This window comes from Mus pahari, chromosome 9 (genome assembly GCF_900095145.1).
Source record: "Mus pahari chromosome 9, PAHARI_EIJ_v1.1, whole genome shotgun sequence".
NCBI lineage: Eukaryota > Metazoa > Chordata > Mammalia > Rodentia > Muridae > Mus > Mus pahari.
In genome coordinates this window covers 39,087,563-39,105,585 of record NC_034598.1, presented here as the reverse complement: position 1 = coordinate 39,105,585, position 18,023 = coordinate 39,087,563, and the positions used below count along the sequence as shown (strand labels likewise).

Sequence of the window (18,023 nt, the reverse complement as noted above, 5' to 3'; positions counted from 1 at the left end):
TGTTTAGGGTTGGGAAGACTGGAGATACTGACAAGCTTTTTGTTAGAAAGTATGCTTGCAAGAGGCAAACGGTGGAAGGGAACTGTTTCAATGCTTATTTTTAAATTTTATATTTAATGTATATGTGGGTGTATATGCGTGCATGTGTGTGTGTGTGTGCATACAATGAATGCTTGTAGAGTTCAGAGGACAACCATTAGAACTTGCTTTGCTTCTTCCCTCGTGTAGTACCACAGACTAAACTTGTGTTCACTGATTGATGGCAGATGTCATTACTGGCTGATTCTTTTCCTTGATACATTTTAAATAATACTTCAATTTATTTTCTTTTCAGTGTTTCTCTCTCTCTCTCTCTCTCTCTCTCTCTCTCTCTCTCTCTCTGTGTGTGTGTGTGTGTGTGTGTGCTGCATGCATGCATGGTGCCTTGAAGGCCAGAAGAGGCTAACAGATACCCTGGAATTGGACTCATAAGCTGCCACGTAGGTGCTGGGAACTAGGTCTGTAAGAACAGTAAGCGCTCTTGCATACGTAGGCATATGTCTAGTCTGCATAGGACTTACTTTTGATGATGAAATTATGGACAAACTCCTGTGTACACGCTAAAATATGAACCAAAATTTTGCACACCTGATTTAGATAACAGAGTAGATGTGGAGATGAAAAGTTTGGACCAAATTATGAACAGTAGACAAACAACAAAGAATGAAGACTTATTTCTTGTCTACCTTTGTATTCTATATTGTAGGTGTCCGGTATGAGATATTATGTGTATATATATATGTATGAATATATATATATGTATATATATATGAATATATGTATATATATATATATTCTCATATTCACTGAGGAGGCTTCTGCTTTCCTTAGAATTTTAGATCCTCTCTGCATGTCACTTATTTGAATCTCAACAGGAGACAAATTTGAAGCACACAAAAGGACACAGGTAGACGCAGATTGGACTGTGCATCAGCCTGCTTCCAGTCAGGTCATGCTGAGACCCTCATTTTCTGTTCTGCATTTTAATAAAAGAGATTGCTCTGCTTTCCCCATTGTTTTCTTGGTTTGGCTTGCTTATGAGAAAACAAGAAAATCATTCTTCAGGGATAATAGCATAGGTCACAGGACTGTCTTTATATGAAAGAACTAGCAATGTTCCAATTTTCTCAGACAGTATTTTCTTTATTTTAATTAAACAGAGCAAATTACTATATGCCAACACTCTATTGTTGTATAATTTTGTTAGATATACATTACTGCCTAACATAGAGGTTGAGTCATAAAATTGATATACTGGATTGTAGTTATCTCAAAACAGAATTTTTCCTCCTAATTCTATTTAACATATACCTAATACAGGGAAATATACATTTTGGGTTGTATCAGTAAAGTTTCTTTTCCTCATTGAAACAGGAGCACAGTAATATTCTGTATCTTTTCCCTTCCAGGTACATTCCATCTTCAAAATTCTATTCTGAGACAAATGATGGCTCAGCAGTTAAGAGCACAGAATTTTCTTCCAGAGGACCCTGGTTCAATTCCCAGCACCCACATGGCAGCACACACTGTCTGTAACTTCAAGATCTGACACCCTCACACAGACATACATGCAAGCAAGACACCAATGCATATAAAAATATTAACAGTAATAATTAAGTACATTGCCTGGCAGTGGTGGCACATGCCTTTACTCCCAGCACTTGGGAGGCTGACGCAGGCAGATTTCTGAGTTCAAGGACAGCCAGGGTTACACAGAGAAACCCTGTCTCAAAAAGAAAAAATCTGTTCCGTTATTTACATCTGATCTAATATCTCCTACTTCAAATGAATCTTTTCTAGGAAAGGGAAGCCTACCAGAGACAGGACTTTGGGCAATGGTAGTTTGAGATATCAGATGAACTTTCTTTCCAAAGGATGAGGGAAAAGCTAACTTGACCCGAAGTAAAGCAGAACCAGAAACTTCACGTGAAAAACAAAGTTAAAGTCTGTAAATAAGAATTGATAACTAAACTGTGTAGACACCAAGAGTTACAAAAGCTAAAGAGAAGCCAGGCCAAATACACACACACACACACACACACACACACACACACACATATATATATATATATTCTGAAGAGTCAAAATTAGAACTCTAGAGTGAATAACGCATACAATTTAAACATATAAAATGAACAAGTAACAAATCAGAAATTATTGAGGAAAACGAATCTATGCCATGTGAGAGAATGGCACGGAAATCTTTACTCAGAATTCTTTGGACTATAGTGGAGACTTCCATAATTGGTCAGAGAAAGCCAGCTCAGCTCAGTTCTGCTGCAGGGACATCTAGGAATTTAGAGTTGGAGAGCAGTGTGAATAGGGGAAAGCTGTAAGTTTACTAACAGGAGTCGTGAAAGGCAAAAAAAAAAATGACCAGATGACAGGGTAGAGATGTAGGGATGGGGGTGGAAAAACTCTATCAGATTTCCAGGATGGAAAGTTTCTCCAACCCAGAGTTTTACTAAATCTTGGTTCACCAGGGCAAAGGCAGAGCCTAGGAATCCATGTAACAGAATATCAGAGGAGTCTCAATGAATTAAACTCAGAAAAAAAAAATGTAACGAATATTCAAGTGTTCATTTTTTCCCCAAAGTATAAAAACACAGATGGACCCATAATTCATAGACCATGGGAAAATGAAGAGAATATTTTGAAAGCAAGAAGGTTGACATTTTAATTTCCAAAAATAAAGTATGTTGTTTGACTGACTACTTTTTATAAATAAACAATGAAGGCTATACGCAAAACATATTCAAAGTTGTCGAGCGGGAGTAAATGTCAACCCTTCCCTTTAACGAACTACCCTGCAAAAGTGCCCTAAAAGTTAAATATAAGGAGGTATCCTTACAATGTACATTTCAATAAATAGAGAAACATTAGTGAATGTAGCTCAGTATACAGTTCGTGATTAAGCTCTCAGCAAGCTGGGCGAACATGAGAGTGGGTCCTTCCTCAAGAAAGAGCAGCAGGAAGCAGCCCAAAGCCAGTCCCCAGTTGGCATGACTTTGGTGGTGCAAGGCTGATATTTCCCGGAAGGAGAAAGTTACCTCCCCCTTTCCTATGCATTTTGTGCTGTGCTGTGCCCACTGGCGCAGACACTTCCGGTGTAGCTTAGGCAATTCCACACCACACAGAGCTTCCTCCTCAGTCACTTGGCTAGTCCGATGGTACTGATTCTCTGCCTCTCTGGATACTAAAATCCTATGCATGCGAGATGGTGGCTGGTTAGCCCAACCAACCAGACAAAACCAGAGTCACCCAAGAAATACTTTAGAAGTAACCTTATGGAAAAGCCGAGAAAAATCACATGGTGTGTTAAACAATTGGAGACGGTTGGGCTAAGTGTCTACATGTCTTCCTCTGCGCTTCACTGCAATCAAGGATTCCATTTTCGTTATGTGGCCGGCGGAGTAGATGCAGATCTCCAGGGTAGAAATGTGAACTGGGACATAACTTAAGTCTCAGAAGATAGATAATTATCAATGGAGACAGATTTACCAGGAGAAGAATGGATCTTGGCCTTAGGAAACAAACATGTTGAGGGGGTCTGCCAATACTGATTAAAGACTATAAGGAAAAGAAGACAGAAAACCATTTTCAGTGAAAAGTGAATGTTAGAATACTAAGGGAATTTCGCTTGAATGTTGTAGAGTGTCTCCTGAAGGAAATTCCAGCTGTTTTCCAGTTGAAATGCATTATGGGCTACCCTTGTTTTGCTGGCTACTCTTATGCTCCAGACATCTCAGACTAAGAAATACCTTAGGAAACATTTTCTGTGCTCATATATCTTGGAAGAATTAAAGAGTGAACCCTAGAGGTCCTGTTACTGTACAAGATGAGATTTCCAGTGTTGAGTCCTTTCTTGAAGCTACGTAAACTTGGCCCTGGGTCTGATACACCAGGATTACCACCAAGTTGGAGTCTCTGGACCCAGCATCTTTTCTGTTGATCAGACAAACTGTGTCTTTGAAGCTTAAAAGTATAACGGGCTACTGACTGTGTCTCAACCAATCGAAGTCAAGCAGTCGAAGATGATGGGTCCCTCAATGTATTATCATGTATTATATCTATTGTGAGTTAGATGGCTAAGCATCAGTAGTGTGTGTGTGTGTGTGTGTGTGTGTGTGTGTGTGTGTTTATCTCTTAGGATCTGTCAGGGGGGAAAGAAAAGCAAGGAATGATATTATGAGAAGGCATTACACCATGGGGGCATTTTGAGTGTGTGCTTCATTTTTCTCTGGCAATTTCAAAATCATGGATTAGAGTTTCACTGATTCACAAAGTCAGATTCTGAGATGGGAGTCAGAGACCCAAACTACTCTGATGCTATTTAATTCTCTCATATTAAGCCTCCACTTCTATTATATTAAATAAGGAGTTGTCAAAGGAGGCTTTCATCAAACCTTCTCATAAGCATCAACAGTTTGCCTATACCAGGATCTCTTCTTAATATTTTGAGGAAACCTCAGATTTGCAAAGCTAAATCTAAACGTCTTTTCTATTCAGGATAATTCTTCCCCATGCAATGGACAGAAAAACCGACATGCATACTGCAGACTGAACTTGTACCAGGTACTGCACTCTGACACATGCAGATTCAAAAGCTATAATCAGAATTACTTTTGTTCCAAAAGCAGATACCCTAGGAAAGGGTAAATGCCTAACAGAAATGTTGTCACACAAGAACCAAATATGTAAAACCACCAGAAAGCCTTTCACATTAACAGTGTTGCTAGAACATGACAACTTTTTTTTTTTGATATTGTAAAATGGAAGCAAATGTTTCATATGTCTACTGTTTTGAGCCTCTCTCCAAGTAGAACCAGTGTCTGGATGCATTGCACAATTATGATGAAAGAGCTCATTAACATCGATCTCTCAAAAGCATGTATTTGTACACCTTTCTGAGTGCTAACTATCCTGACAGAGTCATAAAGTTCTAATCAGCCAGGAAGATTTCCTGTCTATCTGATCGGTAACAGGCGTCACACAGATAGAGGACTAAAAGACAGGCTTTCTAGTTTGACATTTGATGGTAGCCTGATGAAGCGTGCGGTTCCATGTGATCATGGCAGTGTCGACCAGTGAAGTTCGGGTCATACAGATCAGAGATAAAGGCAGACTGAGAGCAGACAGATCACTAGCTGTGTAGACATGTGCATTGATGGATACCACCCATATAATTTTGTCAATGAGGTGAATAGACAGACTAAGGAAATGGAATAAAGAGCTATAGATATAGATCATCTCATAGAGTGTTTGCCTAGCATGGCTAAAGTGCTGGGTTACCTTTCAGCACAGCATTAGATCAACATGGTGGCACCTGCCTAGAATCCCAGTATCTGTTTTATGGAGCCAGGAGGATCAGGAATTCAATGGCACAGTGTGCTATTCAGTGAGGCCATGGCCAGCCTAAAGACCCAAAGAATTATATCTGGGTTTAATGTTTATACAGATATAGAATGCTAAAGAGCTACTTCAAGATAATAGTTCCAAAGTTTGCCTTGTTGTTCATTCATCCAAGATTCATTCTAGTCTGTTTACAACAATCAAGAAGGCAGACACTATATACCCATAGGGGTAGTTTATAACTGAACACATTGAGATGGTTCTGATTTCCCTCCTCATGTACAACCTTTCCACTTCCTATAGGTAGGAATAGCTACCACCTAATAAAGAGACATTGTCTGTACTCAACGGTGGACCTGGGTTCCTATAACAGGCTGAAATATAGGAACTCTGACATCACAATAACAGAGCTTGTTACCAAGACTCACATTTATGGGAAGGTGCTTGTTGTTGCCTTTTATTTTGAAGCCTGTCATTCAATCAACACCATGTTATTAAGCCACAAGCCATCCGGTTGATCTTTGGCAGGTCATGGGTGTCAATGACAAGAGGTCTACAGAAATGAGTCAGAAAGAACCCCACATGGCATTCACAGATTGTAGCTCTGAAGCTCTTTGCTTTGTTTTCAGCATTTGTCTTCCTAGGAAATCAATTTCATTCGTATCTCTGGTCTCTTGCTGGATGGTTTACACAGTTCTTTCAGTGCACACCAGGAGTAACATTAGAAATCCTAATTATGAACCTTAAATTCCTGGCTTTTGAATAATTAAAAAAAAACTTGAAGGCATACAGACACAAACAAGTCTGTCTTCGTAATCTCCACGGTTCAGGGAAATACACACAATATAAATCGTTGAATGCAAAGTAAGATCTGTTTTAGAAACAGATACATAAGGGAAATTAACTTTTGTAGACCTCAAATGCCAGAAATAAGCTTTTGATCCCTGAGGGCAAACATTTTTGAGCTATGCTTCACCATATAATTACTATCGTTTTCTTAGTTAAACTCCCCCGGTCCCTGCTGGCTGGTTTCCTATATAAACTTACTTTTATTCCTAATTACATCATTATAGAGATGAGAATCAGGTCTAATTAAATAAAAACATGAAAATAATTGTCATTCCCTTATCTGCTACCTTTGAAAGATGCCTCTTTAAAGAAAACTGTGCCTTGTCCATGGACTGAATAGACTTGAAGCGGACTTACACCTCCTCATCTTGCCTCTCCATTCCCAGATGCTGGCTTCCATCAGTCTCCAATACATACATTCAATGCCTACTCTGTTAATCAACTACCACACACAGGTACTATGGATATGCAAATGGACTGATTACAGGTCTCCTCTCAAAAATAAATGAGCCAGCACTAATCCTACAGTAGAAGTGCCATACAAGTACTTGAAGAACAGGAAGCCTTTCCGTTATGATCACTCACAGAGCAGAGAACCTGCAGAAAGATTCTCACAGACTATTTGCATTATTTCTTTTCATAAGACTCAAGAAACCACCAGATTGCATATTAGAAGGAATGTGTGGCTTCCTGCTCATTCTGAGTAGTGTAAGTAGGTAATGACAGTTCATCACACCATACATTCCTTACAGAGAAAGTCTTCTTGGAACATGTCATTGCCCCAGTAAATACAGAGAAAGAGGTAATGAACTCTGAAAGTTTGGATCTTCGGTAAGGAAAAAGGAAAATGAAGACATTTCAGATTTTTATAAGGGGTTTAATCATTAAATAGAAGGTAAGATATATAGAGAGAGTGTGAGTATATGTGTGTATATGTGTGTGTACATGGGCATAATGTGTGTTGTGTGTGTACATGGGCAGGTATATGTGTATATGCATGTGTGTGTGATAATGTACAGATGTGTGTGTACGTGCACAGTTGTATGTGTATATGTATATATACACAGGTGTGTGTATGTATGTGTATACAAATATGTACAGGTATGTGTATGAACATTCACTGGTGTGTATCTATATATGTGTATACATGCATAGGTGTGTGTATGTGTATGTGAACATACACAAATGTGTGTGTCTATTTGTGTGATCATGGATAGGTGTGTGTATGTGTGTGTGTGCACTTACAGGTGTTTCAGTGTTGGTGACCATTCACATGAATGTGTAGATGTATGTACAAGCACAGGCATATGTGTATATGCATACGTATGTGAGTGAACATATCAGTATGCATGTGTTCATGCATGTGCTTGTCTTTGAAGTTCATGGGTATATGTGCATGTGTGTGCCTGTATACATGTATGTTTGTATACATCTACATGCCTTTGTATGTGCTTGTGGACATAGAGACACCTGGTATCATGTTAGAAACATTTTCTCAGCACATCACACCGTTGTCAACAAACTGCTCTGCTTCTGAGATGCAAGCAGGGAGATACTTAATTCTTAGAGCAAACTACTGACGTATGAACTAAAGGATGCTGGCTTAGAAGGAAAACACCAAAGGGCACAGAGAAGATAGCAAAGCACAAAACCCATATGCATATGCAAACACGGGACCACCAAACAGACAGCACACCCCAGCTGACATGAGGCCCCCAATACACACACAGCAGAGGACTTCTGGGTCTGTGTTCATTCAGAGATGATGCACCTGACCCTCAAGAGACTGGAGGCCCCAGGGAGTTTAGAGGTCAGGTGGAGTAGGGGGTGGGGACATCCACTTGGAGTCAGGGTCGGGAGGAGGTGTGGGATGTGGAGCAGTCGGAGGGTGAATGGGGAGGGGCCGGGAAGGGAATATGGAGTGTAAAGAATGAATTACAAATAAAATAAAAAAACCAAACCAAAACAACAAAAAAAACCTCAAAAGCAAAAAAACCATGCGTAGAGAGGAAGAGATCAGGAGGAAGAGAAAATTCAAGGAAATGAAAATGGGAAACTAGGGCATGGAGGCCAGAGATGGAGTTAGACGAGGAGACAGGACAACACCATAGGGGAGCCATTTCAACACCTGCTGATCTGCACACCTCATGACAAGCTATATGCCAACGTTTAACATCTACTGATTTTGCCATTATTTAGTGCATATGAATAATGTATAGCACTCTCTTGCCAGATGCTAAAATGCTATAAAGGACCATGACCTCCCTGACCTAAAAGCGACTTAATCTGATAGGTTTAACCCTCAGGGTTGGAGAAGGTCTGGGTCAGTGGTCTCTTCATGGCTGCACATCAGAACGCGATAAATTGAGTGTGCATTGCTAATTACCAGTGTTTTGCCCTTTGAGTTGCACATCCAGAAACTCTAAAGTGAAGTGAGCTCCCCGGGAGAAAATGTTGAACAGATGCACTGGAAAATACTAGAGTCAACTGTACGTCTGATTCTTAAAAATCCTGATATATTGATATTATCAAGTTCTTTTCATTTCTGTCCTAAATAGTAAGAACACTATTTTGCAGAATTTTGCAGTGGTTTGTAATTATTTAAACGTAAACATAGAAAATGCAGAAAATAAAGCAAATCAAGAACAAAATTTTGTCTGATTTGAAAGGTTTCAAAAGAACCAATTTACCCTATAACCTAAGATTCCTCTGATGTAATGATTTGATTTTATTGATGTATGCAGTATCTAATAGGTAAATCTATCAGTTTATCAATGTAATCTTGTATGTATGTTAACAAAGGACATTTATCCCATTTCTACAACAGGGAAAAAGGTAAGTTGAATATTTAAATTATGTGCTGAAACACCAATTAATTGTATTTAGTATTCAAAACTTAAAAATACCAAGTGTCAGCTGGTCACACAGTTGTTTATATGTAGTAGCTACTTCAAATCATATATATATATGTAATATATATATATATATATATATATATATATATATATATATATATATATATGGTGTATGTTCACTGTTAGTGTGAGTGCATGTGTGCATATGTGCATGCAGGCAGATATCTTGATGTAGTTCAACCCTTTCACTGTGGTTTCTGGATATCCAACACAGGTCATGTGGCTCTTACCCACTGAGCAAACCTACCAACCCAAGATATTTATTTGCATTTAAAATACTAGCATCAATTTGGAAATTTCTATAGCTGTTCTATCTGTGTGTCTGTAGTCCATTTTTTTTTTATTTCTTAGGGAGAACAGAAAAGGATGCTCTGGAAATGCCTGCTGCAAACACATCTGTCATCCAGTGGTCTTACCTGAATGACACTGTCCCCAGGACTCATGTCTGTGTAAACATAGACATCATAGGAGATTTCGGGGAAGGTTGGCGTGTTATCATTTGCATCCATCACTCGGATATTGACCACGACTGGCTCACTTTCTTGCACGCCATCAAATGCTGTTATCTGCAGAGAAACAGAATGTGGTAGAGAGCTTGCATAAATATGAGAGCTAAGAATCTACTCTGACAAGTGAACACATTTTTAATGTGATTTAAAAGTACACTAAGCTATGTTGTCAACAAAACAAACCAGTGAGACGTGAATTATAAATATCCAAAATGTTTTAATGAGGTAAGGAAGCAATTACTGAGGACCCCACATGTAGTTACAATAGCTTTTAAATCATGAGATCTGAGAAGGTTTTAGAAGCTCACTGTGGACCAATGACATCGCTGTCATTTAGAAGTCAGCTACGGTTTGGTTCTTGTTGGTGTTGTTTTTGACACAGGATTCATATAGTTCCAGCAGATCTCAAACTCTATATAGATGATGACTCTGAATTTTATCTTCTCATACTCCTGCTTCCACCTTGTAGGGGCTGGGATTATAAGCATGCACTACCATCTTTACTTTATGCAGTGATGGGAACTGAACCTAAGACCTCATGCACACTGGGAAAGTACTCCATCAACTGAGCTATAACCCTCGTCCCAGTTACTATCCAATGCCTAATGTATAACTGAAGAATTTTTCTTCATGATTATAATATTTGCATATAAGACACCTTTTCTGAATCGACTTTCTTAGATTGGTGAAGAAACTGAAGACCCTAGATATACGATGTAAGATTTATTCTATTGTGTAAAATGGCGACATAAGTGATTCATCAAAATCACTTAATTTGAAAATTAAGAAGTGCTTAACAGGCTTCAGTACTGCAACCCTCTGTAGGCCATCTTGCCTGAATGACTTCTACAGTCTACTATATATCTAAATTGCAATGGTCATATGAAGCATTATAGAAGAGTCACTCCCTGCTATGTAGGCTCTTAGAGAATAAACTCCTAAGGAAGCCCCGTAACATGTGCCTTCATATGATCTACTTTTCTCCTTTCCTTCATTTAGGAATCAGGATACAATTGAACTTGATTCCATCTCTATGATGCTAGGGATTGTGTGTAAATGTTTGGTGCATTTATATTCTCCTATGATATATAGTGACAAACCACAACGCTAGTGACCTTCCTTCTTCTTTCAATGAGTCAAAGCCAAGGTCTTTGTTTCAATATTACTGACATGCTGGTGCGGACACTCTCTGGGGCTCCTGGGTGCACTGTGCAATGTCTAACAACAGTCATTATTTCCACCAGTGTATGTCAGCAACACCCTCTACACCACCAGATGCTCTCTGATGGATCATTGCTAGGTGAGCAGTGAGATTGAAAATTAACCTGGCGGAGGCTACCAAGGGCTCCAGAGTACTCTCCACGCTGCAGGACCTTGGGATCACCTCGGCATCATGGGTGAGTGGAATGCAACATCAGCTCTTGTGATGGAGGATCTTGTGCCAGCAGAAACAGGGATAAAGGAACCCCGCCCAACAAGAAGGTGGGATCCTTTCCAGTTGGGGCCAGCCCAACCATCTTCTGCGTGAACCAGGCCAAGGGCATTGAGGGCAGCAGAGGACTCTCCATGCCACAGGACCCCTAGCACACCCAGGACCTCATGATCATGGGAGAGCATGTGGGCGACAGAAGCAACAGAGCTTCTTGGACAGGGTGCCATTGGGCCTTCGTCCTCAGCCAGGAGACAGAGTGAGACCCAGACTCCTGGGCACCTTCCTTGCCAGAGGAGAGTTGGCCTCCAGGGAGGGCTCTGACCCCAGGACTCAGGAGGTGGATAAGAGCTCCAGTCTTCTGGATACCTGCCCTATAAGAGGAGAGCTTGCCTGCAGAGAGTGCTCGGACCACTGGGACTCAGGTGAGAATTGCACTCCCAGGAGTGCTGACAGAGGCTAACAGAATCACAGGAGGAACAAGCACCAGCCAGAGACAACTAGAACATCTAACCCCAGAGATAACCAGATGGCAAAAGGCAAACATAAGAATCTTACTAACAGAAACCAAGACCACTGGGCATCATCGGAACATAGTACGCCCACCATATTGAGTCCTGGATACCTCAACACACCTGAAAAGCAAGACTCAGATTTAAAATCATATCTCATGATGGTGGTAGAAGATTTTAAGACAGGCATTAATAACTTACTTAAAGAAATACAGGACACTGCTAAACAGGTAGAAGCCCTTGAAGAATTACAGGAAAACACTGCTAAACAGGTAGAAGTCCTTAAAGAAGAAACACAAAAATCCCTTAAAGAATTATAGGAAAACACAACCAAACTGGTGATGGAATTAAACAAAACCATCCAATATGTAAAAAGGGAAATAAAAACAAACAAACAAAAAACCCAAAGGGAGACAACTCTGGAGATAGAAACCCTAGGAAAGAAATCACGAGCCATAGATGCGAGCATCAGCAACAGAATACAAGAGATAGAAGAGAGAATCTCAGGTGCAGAAGATTCCATAGAGAACATGGGCACAACAATCAAAGAAAATGCAAAATGCAAAAAGATCCTAACTCAAAACATCCAGGAAATCCAGGACACAATGAGAGGACCAAACCTATGGATAATAGGAGTAGATGAGAATGAACTTAAAGGGCCAGCAAATATCTTCAACAAAATTATAGAAGAAAACTTCCCTAACCTAAAGAAAGGATGCTCGTGAACATACAAGAAGCCTACAGAACTCCAAATAGACTGGACCAGAAAAGAAATTCCTCCTGACACATAATAATCAGAACAACAAATGCACTAAATAAAGACAGAATAGTAAAAGCAGTAAAGGGGAAAAGGTCAAGTAATATATAAAGGCAGGCCTATTAGAATTACACCAGACTTCTCACCAGAGAGTATGAAAGCCAGAAGATCCTGGACAGATGTGATACAGACCCTAAGAGAACACAAATGCCAGCCCAGGCTACTATACCCAGCAAAACTCTCAGTTACCATAGATGGAGAAACCAAAGTATTCCATGACAAAACCAAATTCACACAGTATCTTTCTATGAATCTAGCCCTTCAAAGGATAATAAAGGGAAAACATCCACTTAAAGCTGGAAAGTACACCCTAGAAAAAACAAGAAAGTAATCCTTCAAGAAACCTAAAAGAAGAAAGCCACAAGAACAGAATCCAGACTTTTAACAACATACCTCGAAAGTTAAAAATAATGTTTTATTTCATGGCCTTCACTTTATATCATTCACTTTTATAGGGTAAATATTTGGGGAGAATATTTTTCTCCATGGATAAATATTAATACAGTTCATAAATATAAATTAATATAAAATTTATAAAGAGTAAAAGATGAAATGAATATATTGACATTTTCTCTTCTTCCTGGCATGGCATGCCTTAACCTCACCTTGTCCACTTTAATGCCAGTTTCATCTATGCTATATATTAGTAATATACACACAAATGACATATTTTACCAGAAAGGTGTAGGTTTGCTGTTCCTCCCTGTCCACAGGTTGAAGCAGGGTGAGGTAGCGCGTGATACCGGTGGGTGTCACAGTGAAGACTGAGGTGTAATCGTTTAGGAAAAGGTGGAGCTCTGGATCTTTTGTCTTTGAAAGAAAAAAAAAGTACATCACTGAAGAAGGATTAACATATAATGAATTTTTAGTTTATTGTCTGAAACTTAAGTTTTGAAATTTATTATAAATAATACTTGTCACTATATGAAAATTCCTTAAAGGAAGAGATATTCAAATAGCATTTAAACACAAGCAACTAAGGCCACATATGTTAGCATAATTAAGGTGTAGACGGAGAGACAACAGGTAGAAAGTCTAGGAAACAAGCTAATTGAATGTACTTCTGCTGGTTATTTAATATCAAATTTTCTATTCTTTATTGGATCCAAGATGTAAGAAATAAGAAGAAGAAAGGAAAATTGGAGCCTCGAATCTCAGCTGTAAAATCTTACAGTCACTTCATTTGTAGTAATAAACTGAACATATGCACAGTACCGTATTCCTCTCACTTTTAATGTAAAACAGGAATAAAGTTGGTGATGAATTATTCATTACCCATAAATATTAGGCCTGCTTTTTTTTTCTGGTCTCCTTTTAATACTGTAAAGTTCTTCAAAGAAAAACACAATATTCTAATTAAAAGATGTCAGATGATTTGCTAGAAATATATATATAAACTTAACACTCGTTCCTGTCAAAGAGCCAAGGGAAGTTACACTATGGGAGACAATGTATTTTTTAAATTCAGAACTAAGATAATTAACATAGCATTGAAAAACCTTCACGGTTTTGCTCATCCCCCATCAATGGTAAGACATTATTCACCGCTGTTTGGAGAAGAGGTTGGCATGAGGTAAGGACCATGTGTTGCTGCTCTGCCCAGGGAACTGGAGGCAGCTGGGGAGAATCAAAGGAGACCTGGAGAGTCCATTACTCTGCCCACTTAAGAAAATGGGTGATATGGGAGACAAAGTATGTTTACAGAATGTCACTCCCTTTAAAATACTATCAGTACGATGTGAAATGTGTCTTGGGAACACTTTTCTAGGCTGAAAAGGTAAGACCTTGCATTTTAAATTTTCTATGTAGAAAGAGAAAATAACTTCTATCTAAAAGTGGGCACACTTTGAATAGCAACACGCTTTCTTCTGTAGAATTTTCCCCAGTGTAGTGATTTATTTGTATCTCTAATACCTTTGAAATGAATGCTATTCATTGGATACTGCACCACTGTGCATGTTCAAGTTTATCCGTGTTCACTTCTGTGCCCATGTTTTGGGGTTCAGATTGACTTCCTTCCTTCCTTCCTTCCTTCCTTCCTTCCTTCCTTCCTTCCTTCCTTCCTTCCTCCCCTCAAAGAATTATTTGTATATGAGTACACTGTCACTGTCTTCAGACACACCAGAAGAGGGCATCAGATCCCATTACAGATGATTGTGAGCCACCATATGGTTACTGGGAATTGAACTCAGGACCTCTGGAAGAGCTGTCAGTGTTCTCTGAGCCATCTCTCCAGCCTCCTCAGGTTGTTTTTCTATTTTCAGTTCAGAACAATAAAGTGCTATGGAGATTGACCTTCTATGCCTGTTTCTCAGTTACTCTCTTACTAATATAGAGTTTCCTCAATATTTATGTTTATTTACAACACAAATCTTTTATATCTCTATAAAAGGTGTGTAAATGCTATTGCTAAATACCTTTAGAAATAAACGGGACAGATTTGGAAATACTGAGAAAATTGTCACTTACGCATTAACTTTTTATGTTGATTTTAAGGTGAATGCTGAATTATATAATAAGTTATATTTTTGATATCTTGGATAAAACCATCATGTGATTTCAGTGACAGATTTCTGTGTATGTGTGTCAACAGAAACAGCACTAGTGCTTTAGGAATTTTATACAATCTTCATCTTTCTTGACCAACAACATTTTAAATATGCCAGGAAATAATTTCTACTTTAAATCAAATACTTCCTTTCTCATAAAATTTAGATCTTCCTTTGATAATCTGCACTATGATGTCACAGTTTTGATTTTATAAATATAATTGCATTTTCCTATAGTAACAGAGGCAAGTTCAGGGAATATTTGTGTGTTTGCAACTCCTTGGACCATGCAAGAGTCTTGACTCTTAATTCACAAAGTAAGATGTGAGGACATATTTTCCCACATAGCCAGGAGATTTTATGCATAGACATACGATACCCTGACCTTATTTCCCAAAAGACTATTGGAGATCATGTAGCAGCCATGACTCTAAAATGAGCTTCAGTTTGTTAAATATAGAGAATTTATTAATGAATAATATCATCTTCTATCACACAATATACAATTTATTTTACCCCAAAATACCCTTGCAGTATACATCAAAAAGTGATTTATTAGTGTATTGCTTTGTAAACTATTTGGTATAGGGTAAAATAAACTCCAATTCACTCACAAAACAGGAAAAATCAATACAAAAGCAAATGTATAGACAAAAATGGTAAATAAGTATTAGAATGTAAAATAAAATGTCAAATAAACCTTCATTGTATAGACCTATGTTCACATGGTGGTTCATAAGGTTTGAAAACAGACATCTAAATGAATAACAACACTATCACAGGCATGCAAGGTGATATGCATGTTTTCATATATGCACATAAAACATATCTGTATATGTGTCCATATACATGTATGCATATTCATGTACATATATGCACATGACAAAGAATGACACGAAGTGAAATCAAATCTAATTTGTCAATTTTAATAAATGTGCGGTAGAGTTCTAAAGTATTTAGACCAATACTACTCCATCTCAAATTTAGGACCTTTTAACAAAGAAATGCCATGGTGAGTTTCCAATGTCTGTCTGAGACTAAGAACCACTAATATTTAAATAACATTTAACAGATTACTTGTTGACTGAATTATCAGTTATATTAGTAAATGATAATAAAGTTGTATTGGGAAAGAGAAAGAACTACAAATGAGCCACAGCAACTGGTAACCACAAAACCAACAACCGGGTACCTACAGGAACTCCACCAGGTGGCACCTATATGTAAATCAAACATGAAATTAATATGGTAAAATATAAAGGTCAACATGCCCAACGAATGCATGTATATACACAATAGTAAGGCAAAGCGATGAGCTAACAATATTGTCCATAAGATATATACAGAATCACTTTTCTTAGACCGTTGACATATGTATGATAGAATTATATTTTATAAGTACCTATTATAAGTACAAGACACCTTAAAATATATTGAATAAACATCTTAAAACATCAACACTCGTATATTGAATGTTTGGTGATTCACTATCCTTAGACAAGCCAATGAATAATATCTGTTGATCCATGCAGAGAAATCCAATGCCCAGCTTTTCCCTGGCTCTGCCCCTTGAAGCATGGTGGTCTCAGTTTGTTTGCTGTACACTGCATGCATTTCACGATGTTCTTACAGTAAGAACCCTTTTAAAATGATACTGGTAAGAATAATGTTAAATTTATAAGTAAGCATGTCATGTATGTGCTTGTGCTCTTAGCCTTGACTATTTCTGAAACAGCCCCAAGGAGTCTACTGCTTTGAGCTCTGGCTTCTCTTGCTTGAGGCCAGTCTCTGTTCATATTGGTAGCATCTGCTCGAGGTCACTCATTTCTGTAGGTCTAATTAGACCCCAGCCCTGTGCTGGCTATTCTCATTAACTGTAGCTACTCTCAGAGCAATATCTTATTGGTTGGTAAAGACTTTGGTGGTAATTTAAAATAACACAGACACACACACACACTAGAAGCTACATATATTTAGTATAGATATTTAGAAACTGCTATAAGAACTAATTTCTTGTTTAAAAAAGATATTTGGACTGCAGGAACAAAAATGGAGAAAGCCTGAGGGAAATGAGGTCCAGTGACTGCACCAAATTGGGATCCAGCTCAAGGGGAGGCTCCAAGGCCTGACACCATTACTGAGTCTATGGTGTGCTTACAGACAGGAGCCAGGCATGACTGCCCTCCAAGTGGCCCAATAAGCAGATGAAAGAGTGAGATGCAGATGCTTAGATCCAACCAAATGGACAGAAGCTGGAGACTTCTGGTTGAATTAGGGAAAAGCTAGAAGAAGCTGAGGAGGAGGGCAACCCTATAGGAAGACCAGCAGTCTCAACCAGCCTGGCCCCTCTAGATCTCTCAGACACTGAGCCACCAATCAGGCAGCATACACCAGCTGATATGAGGCACTGACACCTATACAGCAGAGGACTGCCTGGGCTGGCCTCAGTGAGAGAAGATGTACCTAACCCTAGAGATACTTGAAGCCCCAGGGAGTGGGGAGGTATGGGGAGGTCTGGTGGGATGGGGTATTGGGGATATCGTCTTGGAGATGGGGGGAGCGGCAGGGAGGGGAAGGAGGTATGGGATGAGGAACAGTCAGAGGGCAGACTTGGAGGGGGATAATGACTGGACTATAAAAAAGATTAAAGAATAAAAAAATAAAAAAGATATTTAGAAGAAAAGAACCAAATGATTCAGGAAGATAAATACTTACTTTCAAACATATTAATGTATGTTTTGTGATTTATTGTTTTCCCATAAATGCAGATAAGTTCCCAACAGGCTGCCTTGTCTTACTTCAGTAGGAGAGGATGCACCTAACCCTGCCAAGACTTGATGTGCCAGGGTGGGGGATACCCAGGGCAGGCTGCTGCCTTCTTAGAGGAGAAGGGGAAGGAAGATGGGGGTGGCGACTCTGTGAGGAGGACTGGGAGGGTGCCAGTGTTTAGGACAGAAAGAAAGAAAGAAAGAAAGAAAGAAAGAAAGAAAGAAAGAAAGAAAGAAAGAAAGAAAGAAAGAAAGAAGAAAGGAAGAAAGGAAGAAAGGAAGAA

The 18,023-nt window shown here is 38.9% G+C and overlaps 1 protein-coding gene across 4 annotated transcripts in view; it reads right to left on the bottom strand.

Annotated features, from left to right (window-relative positions):
- Pcdh15 (protocadherin related 15) overlaps positions 1-18,023 on the bottom strand; it is a 1,443,732-nt gene that overhangs the window by 284,229 nt on the left and 1,141,480 nt on the right. For 3 of the 4 annotated variants that reach the window (XM_029542087.1, XM_021204353.1, XM_021204349.1), the window contains 2 exons: positions 13,098-13,232; positions 9,572-9,721 (listed from right to left, as the gene is read on the bottom strand). In XM_029542087.1, coding sequence (XP_029397947.1) covers positions 9,572-9,721; positions 13,098-13,232 — 285 coding nt within the window. Of the gene's footprint in view, positions 1-9,571; positions 9,722-13,097; positions 13,233-16,167; positions 16,189-18,023 lie in introns of all 4 variants that reach the window. The other variant, XM_021204350.1, reaches the window with a different exon arrangement.